Source organism: Kuraishia capsulata, genomic scaffold, assembly GCF_000576695.1.
Source record: "Kuraishia capsulata CBS 1993 genomic scaffold, Kuraishia_capsulata_scaffold_1, whole genome shotgun sequence".
Taxonomy (NCBI): domain Eukaryota; kingdom Fungi; phylum Ascomycota; class Pichiomycetes; order Pichiales; family Pichiaceae; genus Kuraishia; species Kuraishia capsulata.
This window is the reverse complement of record NW_019172950.1, coordinates 318,671-333,717: the sequence shown is the minus strand read 5'-3', so window position 1 is coordinate 333,717 and position 15,047 is coordinate 318,671. Positions and strand designations below refer to the sequence as shown.

General features: G+C 46.8%; 8 protein-coding genes across 8 annotated transcripts; 2 read left to right on the top strand and 6 right to left on the bottom strand.

The window, feature by feature from the left end:
- Positions 1-800: 800 nt before the first annotated feature.
- Positions 801-1,612, bottom strand: KUCA_T00000181001 (uncharacterized protein; the record flags this gene model as incomplete). The annotated part of the gene is made up of 2 exons (XM_022604695.1): positions 801-1,510; positions 1,564-1,612. 2 exons carry the CDS (start codon positions 1,610-1,612, stop codon positions 801-803), a joined length of 759 nt encoding a protein of 252 aa, XP_022456238.1.
- Positions 1,613-2,030: 418 nt separating this feature from the next.
- On the bottom strand, positions 2,031-5,387 carry KUCA_T00000180001 (uncharacterized protein; the record flags this gene model as incomplete). The annotated part of the gene is made up of 1 exon (XM_022604694.1): positions 2,031-5,387. The coding sequence occupies one exon, from the start codon at positions 5,385-5,387 to the stop codon at positions 2,031-2,033; it is 3,357 nt and encodes a 1,118-aa protein (XP_022456237.1).
- Positions 5,388-6,043: 656 nt separating this feature from the next.
- Positions 6,044-6,700, bottom strand: KUCA_T00000179001 (uncharacterized protein; the record flags this gene model as incomplete). Its single annotated transcript, XM_022604693.1, has 1 exon — positions 6,044-6,700. The coding sequence occupies one exon, from the start codon at positions 6,698-6,700 to the stop codon at positions 6,044-6,046; it is 657 nt and encodes a 218-aa protein (XP_022456236.1).
- A 531-nt stretch (positions 6,701-7,231) lies between these two features.
- KUCA_T00000178001 (uncharacterized protein) lies at positions 7,232-8,410 on the top strand (the record flags this gene model as incomplete). Its single annotated transcript, XM_022604692.1, has 1 exon — positions 7,232-8,410. One exon carries the CDS (start codon positions 7,232-7,234, stop codon positions 8,408-8,410), a length of 1,179 nt encoding a protein of 392 aa, XP_022456235.1.
- Positions 8,411-8,493: 83 nt separating this feature from the next.
- Positions 8,494-9,087, bottom strand: KUCA_T00000177001 (uncharacterized protein; the record flags this gene model as incomplete). Its single annotated transcript, XM_022604691.1, has 2 exons — positions 8,494-8,966; positions 9,036-9,087. 2 exons carry the CDS (start codon positions 9,085-9,087, stop codon positions 8,494-8,496), a joined length of 525 nt encoding a protein of 174 aa, XP_022456234.1.
- A 257-nt stretch (positions 9,088-9,344) lies between these two features.
- KUCA_T00000176001 (uncharacterized protein) lies at positions 9,345-11,114 on the bottom strand (the record flags this gene model as incomplete). The annotated part of the gene is made up of 1 exon (XM_022604690.1): positions 9,345-11,114. One exon carries the CDS (start codon positions 11,112-11,114, stop codon positions 9,345-9,347), a length of 1,770 nt encoding a protein of 589 aa, XP_022456233.1.
- A 167-nt stretch (positions 11,115-11,281) lies between these two features.
- Positions 11,282-12,388, top strand: KUCA_T00000175001 (uncharacterized protein; the record flags this gene model as incomplete). The annotated part of the gene is made up of 1 exon (XM_022604689.1): positions 11,282-12,388. One exon carries the CDS (start codon positions 11,282-11,284, stop codon positions 12,386-12,388), a length of 1,107 nt encoding a protein of 368 aa, XP_022456232.1.
- Positions 12,389-12,509: 121 nt separating this feature from the next.
- Positions 12,510-14,753, bottom strand: KUCA_T00000174001 (uncharacterized protein; the record flags this gene model as incomplete). Its single annotated transcript, XM_022604688.1, has 1 exon — positions 12,510-14,753. The coding sequence occupies one exon, from the start codon at positions 14,751-14,753 to the stop codon at positions 12,510-12,512; it is 2,244 nt and encodes a 747-aa protein (XP_022456231.1).
- Positions 14,754-15,047: the final 294 nt, after the last annotated feature.

Here is a 15,047-nt window from a genome sequence, read left to right as displayed (position 1 = left end):
TGGTTGTGCCTTTAGAGAAAAACCCTGCGTTTTTTAGGAACAAGAGATGTACGTTGACAAATTAGGCGGATTGCGCGTCTCTTATACCCAGCAAACGTGTTGAAAGTCGAAATTAGCCAACAGTTGAGCTTCTTTTCTTTATCACCCTGTGGGAAGAACACCGTTGTAGGCCCATTTTTTTTGGTTGTTGGATGCGCTCAACGATGTCGTGCGCCACCAAGACCCGTTTCGACCACGCAGAGGGTCTCGTCTTTGTTGGGCTGTTGGCACTTTTGCTGGCACACGCGCACCCCTGGAGGAGTCCTGGAAAGAGAAATTGATAAGATCGCTGGGTTTTTGGGATACAAGTCCGAGGATTTCGGAACAAGCTTACGAATTAGTGCACATATGCGATCGAGGCTTTGTTGGTCATTGCTGGACTGCACTTTCCAGAGTCTTCTTTGGCCATTTCTGCCTCCCAACGCGTACAAGCCGTTGGACGTGAAACATTTTATCACGTGACTTTTGAGGTGAATTTTTTCCGCCGCACGCGATCGCCTGGCTGACCCAGTCAAAGTCAAGGCTTTTAGGCTGACATATCAGCGTCTCAGGCGTGACTTTTTAGGAAGTACGAATGGTAAAAGTGTAATAAGTCGTAGTAGAGTCACCCAGTTTATGGAGAAGTCCAATTCTTTCGGAAATTACACTGGAATTGCTGATCCCTAGCAGGCCTCTGAGCACCATTGACTGGGCACCTGAATATTTCACCTATGCTTCACTTGTTCTAAATATACAATTCTCGGGGAAAGCCTCATGAGTATTTATGCAAATCCCGCCCACTCGTCGTCGCTCTCGTCGTCGCTCTCGCCCTCTTCCTCTTCCTGCTCTTCAGGCTCAGCCTCAACAACCCCCCATTCCACCAGTCTTGAATCCGACAGTACTGTTGTGGCAATCATCTCACGCAATGTCTTGAGTTTACTCTTCTCCTTGAGCTCCACAAAAGGGTCCAACAAGGCTTTGACATCCCAACCCTCGAGGAGTGCGCTCCTCTCTTCCTCTTCCTCTGGATCAGGAAAAATGGCACTCTCAAGCTCATCAAGGTAGATATCACACAGATGGTATGGGATTGCCTTTGGAACACGATCATCCTCCTTTAAAGGTCCCTCCTTCAGAACCTCCACCAATGCGGCGCAAAATGCGGAATCGCCAGCCTTCACCAAACAGTTCCGCAAAACCTGTCTCACAAGCATGTAGAACTTGTCAATTCTCCACTGGTCAATATCTACCCATTCTCTGCAGATTACGTGCCAAAAGGCGGCTGTGAACTTCGCAAACTTGGCAGGGTCTTCGAACAGGAGGAACAGCTCGCCCAGGTCTCTCGCAAGCCTCTGTTGGGGCCTAGGCTTGTCACTGAACCACATTGTGTAGAAAAGCCCCTTCCATAGTTTTTGATACTCCAGATCCGAAAGCCTGTTCGACTTGGAGATGAACAGCTTAAGCGATTCGAGAGCCTTCTCTCTTTCCTTGCGGTCTGCTATGGGTTAGTTATCCGTTTGTTATTTCTTTAAGGAAAGCAACACTCACGGTTGGAGGCCAAGCTCTTGACAAACTTTGACGTCTGGATATTCGACATTAATTCGATGTTTGTTCCTATTGTGAGCGAAACCGTATCTTTACTAGTCCAGATGAAGAAAAAAAATTGATTTCTTTATCGTGTCCTAATCAATCCAATTTATGTGAAAAATTTCGTGCGGCTCAAATGCATGTGCCAAAGCATATCTTTGCAAGGATGAAGCTAACATAGGTGGAAAAACATCCGTTAAGACTATTTCTCGAAGATTTTATCTCTGAATATGCTAATATTACCACTGGTAAACCTAACAGTAGCGCGCACATCATTGATGGCTTTCTTTTCAGAAAAGCTACAAATTTCAAGATTTTACCAATTTTCCTCTGCAGTAAATTTAGAATAGGCACAAACACACACACAATTTAATTAGATATTCACATAGAACAAAAATTCATATACACACACACCGCTTTTCTTTTCTCTAAAAACCTGCTCCCACGATCCAAGAGCCCATGCCAGTCTCCTGTTTGGGCTTCTTAGGACCCTCATGGAGATCATCGTCTGCTTCACGTTTCACTCTCAGCTCATCAGGAGGAGTGGGCATAAATAGCCCAATCGCCAGCGACTTCACAGCTGGAACCTCCGCCATAACGGCCCGGATTAATCTCGGCTTTACCTTACCTGTCCACGACACCCCACTACCAAGCTTGGTTCCGTTGGCCACCAAAGTGCCAGGAGACAGCCCCGCGCCGTTTCTGGCAGCAGAGCTTGGGGTCTTTACACTGAATGGGAGCGGAGTTTGTAAGACCGCAGAAGGAGTCAGTCCACGTTGCAACGGGGATGAAGCTGGCTGTTTAGCATCTTTCAATATAGCTGCACTAGAGCTGGCAGCCCTTGCATCTTTGTTTTCTGAGGCAGACTCAATGATCTTGTTCTCTTCTTCACGCAGTTCAAATGAATACGCCAGTGTAGCTAAGAAATAGAGGGATGGGTCGAAATTTGCCAGTTCGCGCCGGCGCATGCGGCCAGCATCAAGAGCAGATCTCTCGGCCTCTTCCTTCGCCAGAGCCTCAGCGTTTTCTTTGATCGCGATCTGGAACTCGGGCGCCATCGCAGTTGACTGCGGTGCAGAGATTCCGGACTGTTGTTCAGCCAAACTACCTGGAGTAGCGGTCTTTGCAGTGCCCGGAGTGGCTGAAATCGCACTTGTAGGCGTATCTCCCTTCTTTCGAGGGGCAGGAGCTTTGGACTTACGCCTGGCTCCTGGAACATTCTTTTTCTGCGCTGGATGGACCATCGCACTATCAGAAACATCAGATTTCTGGGTGGGGATATCCATGGCGATCATAGAAGCATCAACTAAACCCTGGGAGGGAATCTGCTGGAAAGTAGGATCAACTGCCATCAGCCCGGAACCAGCAGCATCAAAAACAGAGGGCTGCCCTCTGTCATTTGGACCTTGAGGCATACCCATACCCATACCCATTCCCATCTGCTGATGGGGCGGTTGCTGGTGTTGCTGAACACGCTGTTGTTGCTGAGACACCCCGACGTTCCTGTTCGCAGCCATGTTTTGCTGCTGCATGAAGTTCTGCTGCACCTGAATCTGACTCACCGGCTTGGCAGACTGCTGCTGTGCCATTGGGGCTTTGTTCAAGTTCATGTGTTGGGCAAATATCTTCTGCTGTTCGCGAACATATCCAAGGTACCTCTGAATCTGGCTCATTATCTTTTGAATCAGATCTGGAGTAGCCACATACTCGCTTCTCTTCAAGCCCTCGATAATCTGCTTAATCATAAACTTCATGTGAATCAACCGCTTGGTTCCTTCTGCGTTTTTGGTTGCAAAGTAGAAGTTCGGAATCAAATTGTCAGTGAGCGAAGCCAGCTGAGCCGCATTCCTCGCATGCTGGAAAACCTGTTGTTTCTGATCCTGGTTCAGTTCATTTGTGACATTCTTCAGGTTTATTGGCAATCCATGTACTTCGTCATATATGGCCCTCAACTGCCTCCAATCGTCTTCGGTAGCAACGATACCGGGAAGCAGGTTTTGGTGGGCCGGGCCAGAATGGTTCATACCCGAAGAAATAGGAACCTGCTGGTGTGCCTGTTGTTGCTGCTGCTGTAACATATGCTGCTGACCAAGAACGTTTCCCCTAGAGTTGGCACGCGAATTTTGAGTAGTAGGCAACTGCTGCTGAGGCAAGACTGGGGACTGCTGCATCTGACCTCCCATGTTGAGAAATTGGCCATTGAACTGCTGAGGCTTTTGCTGCTGTTGCTGCTGTTGCTGCTGTTGCTGCTGGATTCCAGCATTTGGATTGGTGTTATTCCATCTCTGCTGAGGTTGCTGAGGCTGTTGCGGCTGCTGAGGCAGACCACCCATCCCCAATGGTTGTTTGACATTCATACCAGCCATAGACTGGAAACCATCTCCCATTCCTGGAGCCATTATATTTGCATTACCACTGAACCCTCTGCTTCTGGGCTGAGAGTTCATCTGCTGTTGGTTGGCAGTAATACCTTCGGCACCCATCTGCTGATGCTGCTGCTTCCGTTGGTTATACTGGAAATAGATGAACTTCTTGATAAACTGCTGTTGCTGTTGAGGAGTCAGGTTTGGAGGAACCTTGTTGTTTGCCTTCAACGTTTGCAAAACCTGCATCGCCTGTTGCTTCAGCTCTGCAATCAGCTGTTCATTCATAGGGGCATCCTGGTTTGGACCAGCCTGTTGCTGCGATTGTTGTGGCGGAACCTGCCTCATCGTGGGAGAAATATTCAGACCATTCATATCCTGCTGAGGTTGTTGCATAGGAACATGCTGAGGTGCTTGCTTCATTTGCTGTTGAACAGGAACGTGTTGATTGTTCATCATTCTCTGCCCCACAGGCTGGGACTGTTGAGGATGTTGCTGAACCATTCTCTTTTGGTTGTTGGCTTGCATCATTTGTTGCCTCTGCATCATCTGTTGAGCATTAGCCTGGTTCAACACCTGTTGTGGATTTGGAACGCCTGAAACTTGCGCATTCAAATTGGCAGTAGGAGCAGATGAAGTGTCTGCGTTATTCGCAATACTCATCATTGTCGACTCCTGTTGGCTTTTCGATGCCACCAATTGGGTGTGTAGGGCATGTACCTGTTTGATCACCTGGATTGTCTGAGGCGAGAACTGGCGTCTTTGGATTAAAGCCATGATCTGGGGCCACGTATTGACTCCTGGAGGGAGGCCTTGGATTCTCTTGAGCAAAGCCTCGGGAATTGGTAAGTTTTTAACATTCACAGTTCCGGGTACAGCTGCAAGCTGAGGGTTTCGCTGTTGCTGTTGCTGGGGTATATGCTGTTGAGGGATGTTCTGTTGTTGCTGCTGAGGGATATTCTGCTGATGAGGTTGTTGCTGTTGGGACATCTGGCCCATTTGTGGATTTTGTATCATTCCGCCCTGGTTATTGCGCATTTGGGCTTGTTTCAACAGAAACTCACGTTGGTCGATGCCCTGAACATCGTTTTGGCTCATCATATTGGCATTATTGGTGTTGGAGTTCCCCACAAATTGAGGCATGTTCATCTGAACACCATTCATATTATGCATTGCGCCAGAATTGTCAGTGTTGTGTCTGATAGACATCAACTTCTGCTTCAGAAAATCTATATACTCTCTTTTAGAGGAAGAAGCATCGTAGGCATGTTTCTCGAAGGCAATCGCCTCCTGTTTTGCAACTGGAGCTGAAAAACCGGCCCCCTGGACCTCCGAGAGGGTACGACAGATCATTGCAACAAATTTGCGTCTGTCGTCAAACGACAGCTCCGACTGCCACTGATACATGAATCCCTGTTCCATTATGGAAGCGTATGTTGTGTATGATCCTCGGTATTGACCCCAGTTTTCCGTGAAAAATCAAGTTTCTTATCACCTTGATTACAGTAACCTCCAAGATTTTCAATCTATCGGCGAAATTTCAACGGAGTTTTCTTACTGGGAGTAGAACTGCTCCACACCAGTAGATCAAACCTTAGTGCGAAATCTAGCTAGACAATAACCTCTGGAAACAAGCTGCGACCAAAATGCTGGACTTAACGACAAATTGCAGTCCAAAAACTTTTTTCTCACGAGCAAAAACGGGGATTTCACTCTGGAAAGAGAAGAAGAGGTGTTTTGGCCATCAAAGGGGTATCTTCCTGTTCTAAAGTGGAGTTGTGATGATAACCCGAAGGGCATGGTATATTCGGGAGGGTAACCCTTTGGGTGCCCACACTTCGGAATTATCTGAAAACACGGTGGGTCGAACCACGAGTGTGATTGGATGAGGATTAGGCAAGAAACGAAAGAAACTGGTGATGATTGGACACTTTTGATAAGAATTGCTTATGGCTTGATATTATCGTTTACGTTTGGACAGAATTGAGTAGTACTCTTTTACGGCTTTTGAAGTGTGGGAGACTTAGTTGGGTCGTCACACTACTTTAATATAACTAGTCAGTTCAAGACAACAACATCTAATAACCAGCGGCTCCTGGTACATTCTCTTTGCCCTTTAAAGCAAGCAACAACTCTTTGAACCTGGTCTTGTCTCTGTGATTGGCGGTGTCCACCGAATTGGTGTTCTTGGTCAGCTCCAATAGCTCAACCACACGATCCCACACGGTTCCACGTTCCAAAAACGTGTCTCTCTTGGCCAAAAACGCATCTTCCTGCTTGCGAGTCTCTTCGATTGAAATATCTTTTTTGCTGCTGTAGTTGTCATAGAAATCGTCGATGGCTTTCTTGGCTTCATCCTTTAATTCTTCTGCCCTAGCCTTCGCAACCTCGTCTCTTTTGGAAATTTCAAGCGTTCTTCTTTCTTTCCATGCCTTTATTGGCTCGCTTTCATCCAAATTGAGACTTCCAAACGAGGAAACTGGTATTTCCTCGGCCTTTTCTTCCTCCACTTCCTCTTCCTGCTCGTACTGAGGAGCGGAACTCACGGCTGGAAAACTGCTTTCAAACTCTTCGAATTCTGCATCTTCGTGCGCAATGTTACCATCTTGCTCAGTGGCAAACTCGTCACCGAGAAGTTCTTTTTCGCGTGACAGGAAATCAGTAGGCGTGGATCCTTCGACTTCAACGTCTGCCACGTCTGCCACGTCCTGTATTTCCGGGAATTCGTCGGCCATTTTGTCCAATCGAGTCGTCTCTCTAGTCAATCCTGAGCTTGTACCTCGAGTTCTTATGATGAATCACCTGATCGATTTGAAGTATAGTTGATTGAAGAGATGTGTAATAACAGGCTGTGAAATGTCAAGCTGATCAAGGGGATCGCAGCTGGGGGCAGTGGGATAGTAGATTGGAACAATACACGACTTCCTTAGTCTCCTTTTGATTCCTGCACATAGGCTTATCCTGACTTGTTCCAACACTACTAGCCAAAACTATAAGAAGATGCAATCTTCTTGTCCTTTATGAAATGTATTGATGCATTAGACATCAATTGTTTTATCCAGTGTCTTTATCCAAGCTACTCTCCAGTTTATAATTAGAAACCTAATTGCAAGATACTGAAACAATGTTGAAAGATCCAATATTGGCTAAGCACACGACTGCCAATTTCTGACGGCCCCCTAGGAAAATGCCTTTCTCATCTGCGTGATAGACAACTGCTTAGCACTGTACACCTCCTATAGCTCACTAATATATTTCCCAGAATAATGGCATACTCCCGAGAAGCTGTTGAAGAGAAGCTGGATCGACTGGATGAATCCCAGGCATCCATCGTGGCAATCGCACAATGGTGTCTGTTTCACCAGCGGAATGCCAAAGAAACGGTGTCCATATGGTCAGACGCGATGAAGAATACTCCAAAAAAACGGCTGGCTCTTTTCTATCTGGCTAATGAGGTGATCCAGCAATCACGTGCACACAGGCGAACTGAGTTCCTAATGTATTTCAGCGAGTTTCTACCGCCTGTTTTGGAAGAGGTTTTCCAGAGTCTGAATGCCAAAGATCAAGCTAGGTTCAAAAAGGTTATTGGCGTATGGAAAGAACGTGCTATTTTCAGCGATCGCATTTTCAAGAACCTTTATGGTGCAATTGAGGGTGGAAATCCTTCAGCAGTCAGTATTGTGGAGAAAGCAGTCCAAAACGTTTCTAAGAAGAAGGAGAGTCCCATTTCGGACGACGAGCCAGATTTAGCTCCTGAGCTGATTCCTGTGTCCAATTTGTACAATAAGTTGTCGACAAAGACCTCCAGCAATACGGGGAAGCTTGTGAAGCATAAAAAGTTGTACGATGCTTCTTTCAATTCGGAGCATCTTCCAGCCCCAGACAAGTACATCTCGCAATTGGTAGAGCTGGAAAAGCTCAACTTAGTTTGTTCAAATAACACGTTGGAGGCGATAGAGGTGAGGAAAGATATTCTGGCAGCACTCAATCGTCTGGTGGAGTCTCAGAAACATTGGGTGGAAACCGAAGAGAAAAAGCTGGAGAACTTGCAGTTACAACTGAAGGCGACAAAGCAGAAACAGGACGAGCTCAAAGACTTCATTGATAACGAAAGCGGAGAGGAAGCTGGAGTGGTGAGCGATGACGATGATGACGATGCTCCACAGTACGCTGCTTCAGATAGTGATGACGATGATTCTGGTTCCAAAAGAAAGAACGTGTCTGTCGAACTGAACAGCTCAAACACCAAGAAAGCCAAATTGGCGAGCGAGGAACTTGTCGTGGACGGAGACGAGCCAGAGTTGGTGACAAAGGGCTCATTGACCCCAGAGCCAGAAGAGGGATATGATCCAGGCGCAGACGAGGACATCGAAGCCGAGCACAACATTGAGGCGAACGAGGAGATGAACACCGATCTCGCCAACTTATTGTCAAAGCTGACCTAATGATGTATATAAGTACTGTTCAACGGTAGTACTACAAACTGTGGCCCAAAAATCCATAAGAAAACTAATACAATCGCACGCTTCTAGTAATCATCCAACGTCAGCGAATTAGCAACAGCCGTGCGGTCAATCGCATTTCGAAACTCCTCATAGTTCAATTTCCCATCATGATCCTCGTCGTTCTCCAGAATCGTCCTATCCACCAGTTGCTGCAGCTGAATGTCGGTTAAACCTTCCCCAACCATCATCTTCAGCACTATGAAAAGCTCACCGTTGCTGATGTAATTGTCCCCATCAATGTCGTAAATCTTAAACGCAAATAGCAATTTGTCCTCAGGATCAGCCTTGTTGCTGAAAATAGATAGTCCTTCTATGAACTCCTTCAGATCAACATCTCCGCCTCTGTCCTTATCGAATATCTCCACCACCCGTTTGGCTAGGGGATTGGACGCAATTCCAGGAATAGATAAGAACTCAGCTTTATCAATGGCACCGGAACTGTCCTTGTCGAGCTTCAGGAACATCCGCACCAGCTTATTGATGTCATCATTATCAACTGGTTTCAACTAGTTAGTACTGTCATCTGTGACGTCAAACCTCGTTATCTCCAGGCCGCCAAACTTACAATTCGTTCCTGTGGACAGACTGTCCAATATCCTGGACGACGAATTACCCATTTGAAACTCAACTTCGGATTATATATACCGCTAGTTGCCAATATTGCTTCCGCCTTGTGGCAAGCTTAGACGAGCTTTGCAGATTCAGGTGTGGACCGGGCACGAGGTTGATCCAGGGCTCAAAACCCACGCCGCACGAAAAATGCATGCGCCTGGCGTGCATCAAGATTGCATGTATCGTGAGTGAAGTTCCTTGCGCATATGCATATTAAGTCTACTAATTTTGCAATAAACACCTAAAAGATGACTTCCTGTTCTTAGTACCTTTGACCACCAGTGGAGTATCCACGGGCAATTCCATTCCTCCCTTCAACGGCAACAGCACCTTCTTCGTCAAAATCCTGGTCCTCGTTTTGGTAGTCACTACCAAGACCGGTCCATTCACGCGACTGGAGCTGGATTGCCGAAGTGGATACTGTGCCCTTGATGGCTACTGCAGAAGACAACTTTTTCACCAATTGTCCTGCTTGTGGTTCGTCATCACCGATTTCGATTTGAAGATGCTGGAGCTGCCTCAAAGGAGCGTGTGAGGAGATGTATTTCCCGGTAACGGGATCAAACTCGGGTGCACTTTCATCCTTGTACGGGTCTGGTGATTCCTGAGTGTCGTTCATGTCTTCATCTTCGTCCAAGTCCAAAACAGACTTGAAATCCGTTACCCACTTGCCGGTCCATGTGACCTCCGGTGCTAGTGCCAGCTTCAACTCATATGGCGTAATGATCGGTTTGTAGTACTCTCCAGAGTTATCAACAATGGTCCCCGATTGGCTGCATCCCAAGACACACCACACATCTACAGCCTCAAAGTTGGACAACTTCGCCACGTTGGGTTTACCTACCACGAACATGTAATGCTTCTTACCAGCATTCCTGATCCATTTCACGACGGTGTTGAGGACGGTTTTTGTGTTTTCCAAAGACAGAGTATTCACAAGTATCCCTACCGTTCCAGCGGTTCTGGCAACATGCATAGATCTGTATCTCCTTTGTAAGGAAGGATAGGGTCCGTTCGACGTTGTGTGCTTGGCAACATCATACAGCACTATAGAGCTGAACAGGGTAGAGAGTAGAAGAAGACGAGGCGTCTGTGGCTCACCAATATGGAATAGCTGATAATCAAGGGTAACCTGTGAATAATCTTCTTCATCCAAAAAATTGAAGTCATCCTTTGGGATTCCCTGTAGCAGTCTATTGGCTATAGATAGTCCTCCTTCGCGCCATTCGGGAGTCGGTATTATAGCACCCTTTCCCTGATACTGTGGAACAGCGGCATAGGCCAACCGTGGATATTCACTCAACAAAGCCTCATGAAGTTGCTCCAAGTGATGGCTATAAGTTGTGTCTGACATCAACACAACCTTCGAGTCTGTGTCTGGATAGGTCTCTTTGAACCTGGAGATCACTTGATCGTGGTCCAAAAATGCTTTACCAAAAACGTACACTGTCTTCAATTTGTCAACTGGAGTCAGACACGAATCTCCAAAATGAACCACTACATCGCTGTTAACGTGCTCTGCCGCAATTTCGTCAACGCAACAGGTTGAGTAGGAGGTATCGGCCAAGATCCAAAGCTTCTGTCTCTTCGCACCAAAGTCCTCGATATCGCTCCCATGTTCACAATCGGCACACTTTTTGCAGCCAGAATCTCCTCCACAAGGCTCCTTTTCCTTCGGGCTGGTTTCCGTGTGTAGTTCGACCTGGGAACCGGTGTTGTGCGAGAGAAGAGATTGAAGCTCTTTGGACACTATGGCCGAGTCCTGTATGAGATGATCTGGGAACTGAAGAGTGATACTCTGAAAAGTCAGTTCTCCACCCGAGCCCCGGGAAGACAGATATTGAGCCAACTCAGGTATGCTGTAGTAATCGCTTATGGCTCTGAAGAGATCCTCGTCTGTGTGTACTCCGTCTTGATTGAGATGGGGCCTATCATGCCTCTTCTCGCTAAACCTCATGAACACCTCCTGCTCGTCCTGGGCGGTGGAAAGAGCAGGAGCAACAATAATGTTGTCTTCTGGCATTTCTGGCATGTTAAATTTCACTGAATTTCGTTGGAATAAGCGAGGCGCTAGAAAGCTACCATACTTTTTTCTTAGTAAAGGGGACTGAAAAAGTCAGCTCATCGCCAGCCAAAATTTTTCAGGCAACTCTCTCCGATAAGCTCACAAAGGCCCAAACCCACCAAATACACCAAGATATGTCCGATAAGATCGAGCTTGGAAACGCATCTGATTTCCATGTGCATCTTCGTGATGGCGCCATGATGGAGCTGGTTGCGCCTACGGTGCGCGAGGGAGGCGTATCTCTGGCGTACATTATGCCTAATCTGGTTCCACCAATCACCACCATTGAGAGGGTCAATGAGTACAAGGCGGCGCTACAGAAGGCTGCACCCGAGACAACGTTCTGGATGACTTTCTATCTGTCCAGAGATCTTACTCCGGAGCTTGTGGAGAAGGCAGCCAAGGAAAAGGCAATCAGGGGAATCAAGTGCTATCCAGCAGGAGTCACCACCAACTCCAGTGCTGGAGTTGACCCCAATGATTTCAGTGATTTTTACCCAATATTTGAGGTGATGGAGAAATATGGACTCGTTCTCAATCTGCACGGAGAAAAGCCTTCCACCAAAATTGCAAACGACACCGACAATCACGACGACTCTGAAGATATCCATGTCCTTAACGCAGAGCCCAAGTTCCTGCCTGCCCTCTTCAAGCTTCACCAGGATTTCCCCAAGCTCAAAATTGTTTTGGAACATTGCACCACAAAAGCTGCTATAGAAGCCATTGACGAGATCAATGCCTCGAGGAATCCTCAGGATCCTATCACTGTTGCTGCTTCCATCACTGCTCACCATCTCTACCTGACGATAGACAGTTGGGCTGGAAATCCAATCAACTTTTGTAAGCCCGTTGCCAAACTTCCTTCAGATAAGAGAGCTCTTGTCGATGCTGCCGTTTCTGGAAAGCCATACTTTTTCTTTGGTTCAGACTCAGCTCCCCATCCTCTCAGTGGGAAGGCCAGGCACGTTGGTGTATGCGCAGGAGTCTACACTCAATCCCACTCCCTGTCTTATCTGGCCGAGGTTTTTGACCAAAAGAATGCTTTGGACAAATTGAAAGGATTTGTGAGTGATTTTGGTAATGCTTTCTACGGTGTCAAGAAAGAAGATCTCAAATCTCAGCAACAAGTTGTTTTGGTAAAGAAGGAGACTACAGTACCAGAGCTTATCGGCGAAGGCGAGCTTGTCGTTGCTCCGTTCATGCCTGGTGAAAAGCTCTCTTGGGGCTTTGAGTGGGTTTGAAATGGAAACCAACTGGGTCCGTTGGTCTAATTTCTAATAATTCGTAAGCTCAATTGATCGTACAAGCTGCATAGGGAAAGCTTATCTAGTGAGAAATGTCTGGGCGATAATATGTTTGTACCTAAATCGCACCCAAAACAACCGTAAACTTCATATTTGGATCGTGGCCCTCAGGAAACGTTCCATCCTCATTGAACACACACATGCTGTTGCTTTTCCATCCCCAACTTTGAGACCTGTTGAAGTCATTTGGCACCGACAGGAACGACGTAATCAAAGGTCTCGTCTTTCTGTTGGGCGTGAAGATAACAAAATAGACCCGGATCGATGTTCTTGTATCTTCGTAGGTCAAAAACGACCTGTCGTTATGAGATTCCAACCTTTTGGAAAACCCCTCTTCTTGGGGAGACTGCAGCCGGTTCGGTCTAGCTGGCTCAACTGGGTTCAGATGCAAGCCAGTAAAACTTTGAAACACGTCTTCGTCATAAGTCTCGCCATCCTCTTCTCCATCTTCTCTCACAAGAGATTCAGTCAAGCTGATAGGAACAGGGCTTTGCCGGGCGCGAGAGCCTTCTGCAAAGCTCTGCTTGTGTCCAGTATAGCGCCTTGGCGGCTGAGAGTAGTTTGAAGTTCCGGCAAAGATGTCTGGGTTCGGGATACCATTTCTGGATGGTCCAGGCGACGAACTATTTGCTCTGTGTAAATAAACACCTACCTGGTACGAATCCCTGGTCTCCATGTGATTCTTTTGAAGATACAGATTCCAATATGATCCCGCATACCAAAATGTCTTCCCGTAAATCCTCATGTCTTTGGACAGATCTGAGATATTTGCAAAGGCGACAGAAAACCTGAAAGGTGGAAGATTGGTCCACCTGGGAACCACGCCTTCCTTCACATCTGTAGTCTTTGCATCCATAAGATCTGAGTCAGAGCTGGAAAGACCATCTGCTGCTCTTCCAGCAGAATGCTTGAAGAGAAATTTCGAAAGCTGTGATGGCAATGCCGACCAGGTCTCATCCTGAGTGGGAACGCTATACCATTTTGTCCCATCTTCCGGCTCCTCATTACTCTGAATTGAGAGTCCAAGCTGAGGTGCATCATGGCTGGTAACGATCTTCCTTTGGAGGTAGATACCCTGCCACAGAGCAGTCCTCAAAACATGAGGATCGACATATGGTAGTCCGTTCATATCATAGAAGCCCTCTAAATCTTGGAGCTGTTCAGGAGAAAGATGACAAAAATGCACCTTAGAGTTCAATGCTTCTCTCAACGCAACCACCTCTTCATCCTCTTCTTCACTATCTGAATCTGCCTGAGATTCAGATAGGCCAGAGTCTTTCAGAGAGTCAGCTTCACTGACAGTCACATTGGAGCCTCTTCTGGATGGAGTTCTAGAATGCAATGGCGACATCGTTCTCTGTTCTATCAGCTTGATTATGAACATACACCTGTCCCACTCACTGGGCACGAAAAAGTAATCTTCACCCACAACCTCCGCTATTATCTCAGCAGGAATACCGTCCCACCTTTCGGCACCAACCTGCCAGCCGTCAGAACAAAGGATTCCCTTACCACATTCCACAATCTTGCTACTCGCACTGCCGTAGTTCTTTTGCGTCGCAAACTGTAGGTTCTCAGCCACGTTATCCATGTTCATGGAGTTCACGATGTAGTTGGTACAATGGCAAACCACATCAGGCATACCCAGATACTGACCAATGGCAATCATGCTTTGAGGGATTTCGCGCTCTTGTTTTTCGTGGGGCGAGCCGTATAGTCTAGATGTTGCCAGCTTGAACGCCGCATTCGTGATCTTCGAATCGTCAAATTCAAGCCTGTAATAATCCTTAGATGATGCGCTTGCCACATTTTCTTCGTCACTATCATCCTTGGTGCCTGATTCTTCGGCGATGTTCTTCCATTCAAAAAGCGATCTGAAGTAGCCGGATTTGTGGAGAAGTAGCTTATGCAGCTTGTAAGTCTCGCCAAAAGCCTCTATAGTAACATCCGAATAAAGACCATCAAGAAGCCCCGATTGGAACACGTATTTTCCGAGACTTTCAGTCACACAACATCCAAATGGACACACGTTTTTGTCCACCGGTTTTGACTTATGGGATTGTTTGGTATCTCTTGAACGTGATCCAGAACGCCCAGCTCTGTCGGAAGGAAGAGCAAATGCGCGGATAACAGCTCCATCAGCAGATGAATCTTCCCCAACTATGCCGGTTACATCGTTCAAAAAACTGTCGTCACTAGAGGGTGAAATTGCATCCTGGCTGTCTCCCACAAGTCCTAGATGGTGGTACCCCTCAGAGAACGAGCGACTCGTCCTCGAGTAACGGTATCTAGAACGATCCATGCTAAGCCCAGAGTTCGTAGATCTTGAAGAATATGCGTTTTCCACAAAACTAACAAAAATCAATGAGGGAACACCAAATTCGTAGAGTTGTCTTGTTCTTGGGGTTGTTATCTGGGAGGCTGGCATGAGGCTGAAAGGGGAATTGCGTACACACGACTGGTCATTTTTGAGACGGGGAGATTTTTAGACTCGAATAATTAGTTTTAGTACGCGTTAAAAAAGTAGTTATTACAGATAATAAGACGAAATCAGATAATGTTGAACACGCCATGCTATTAGTCTATTTTGGCTATT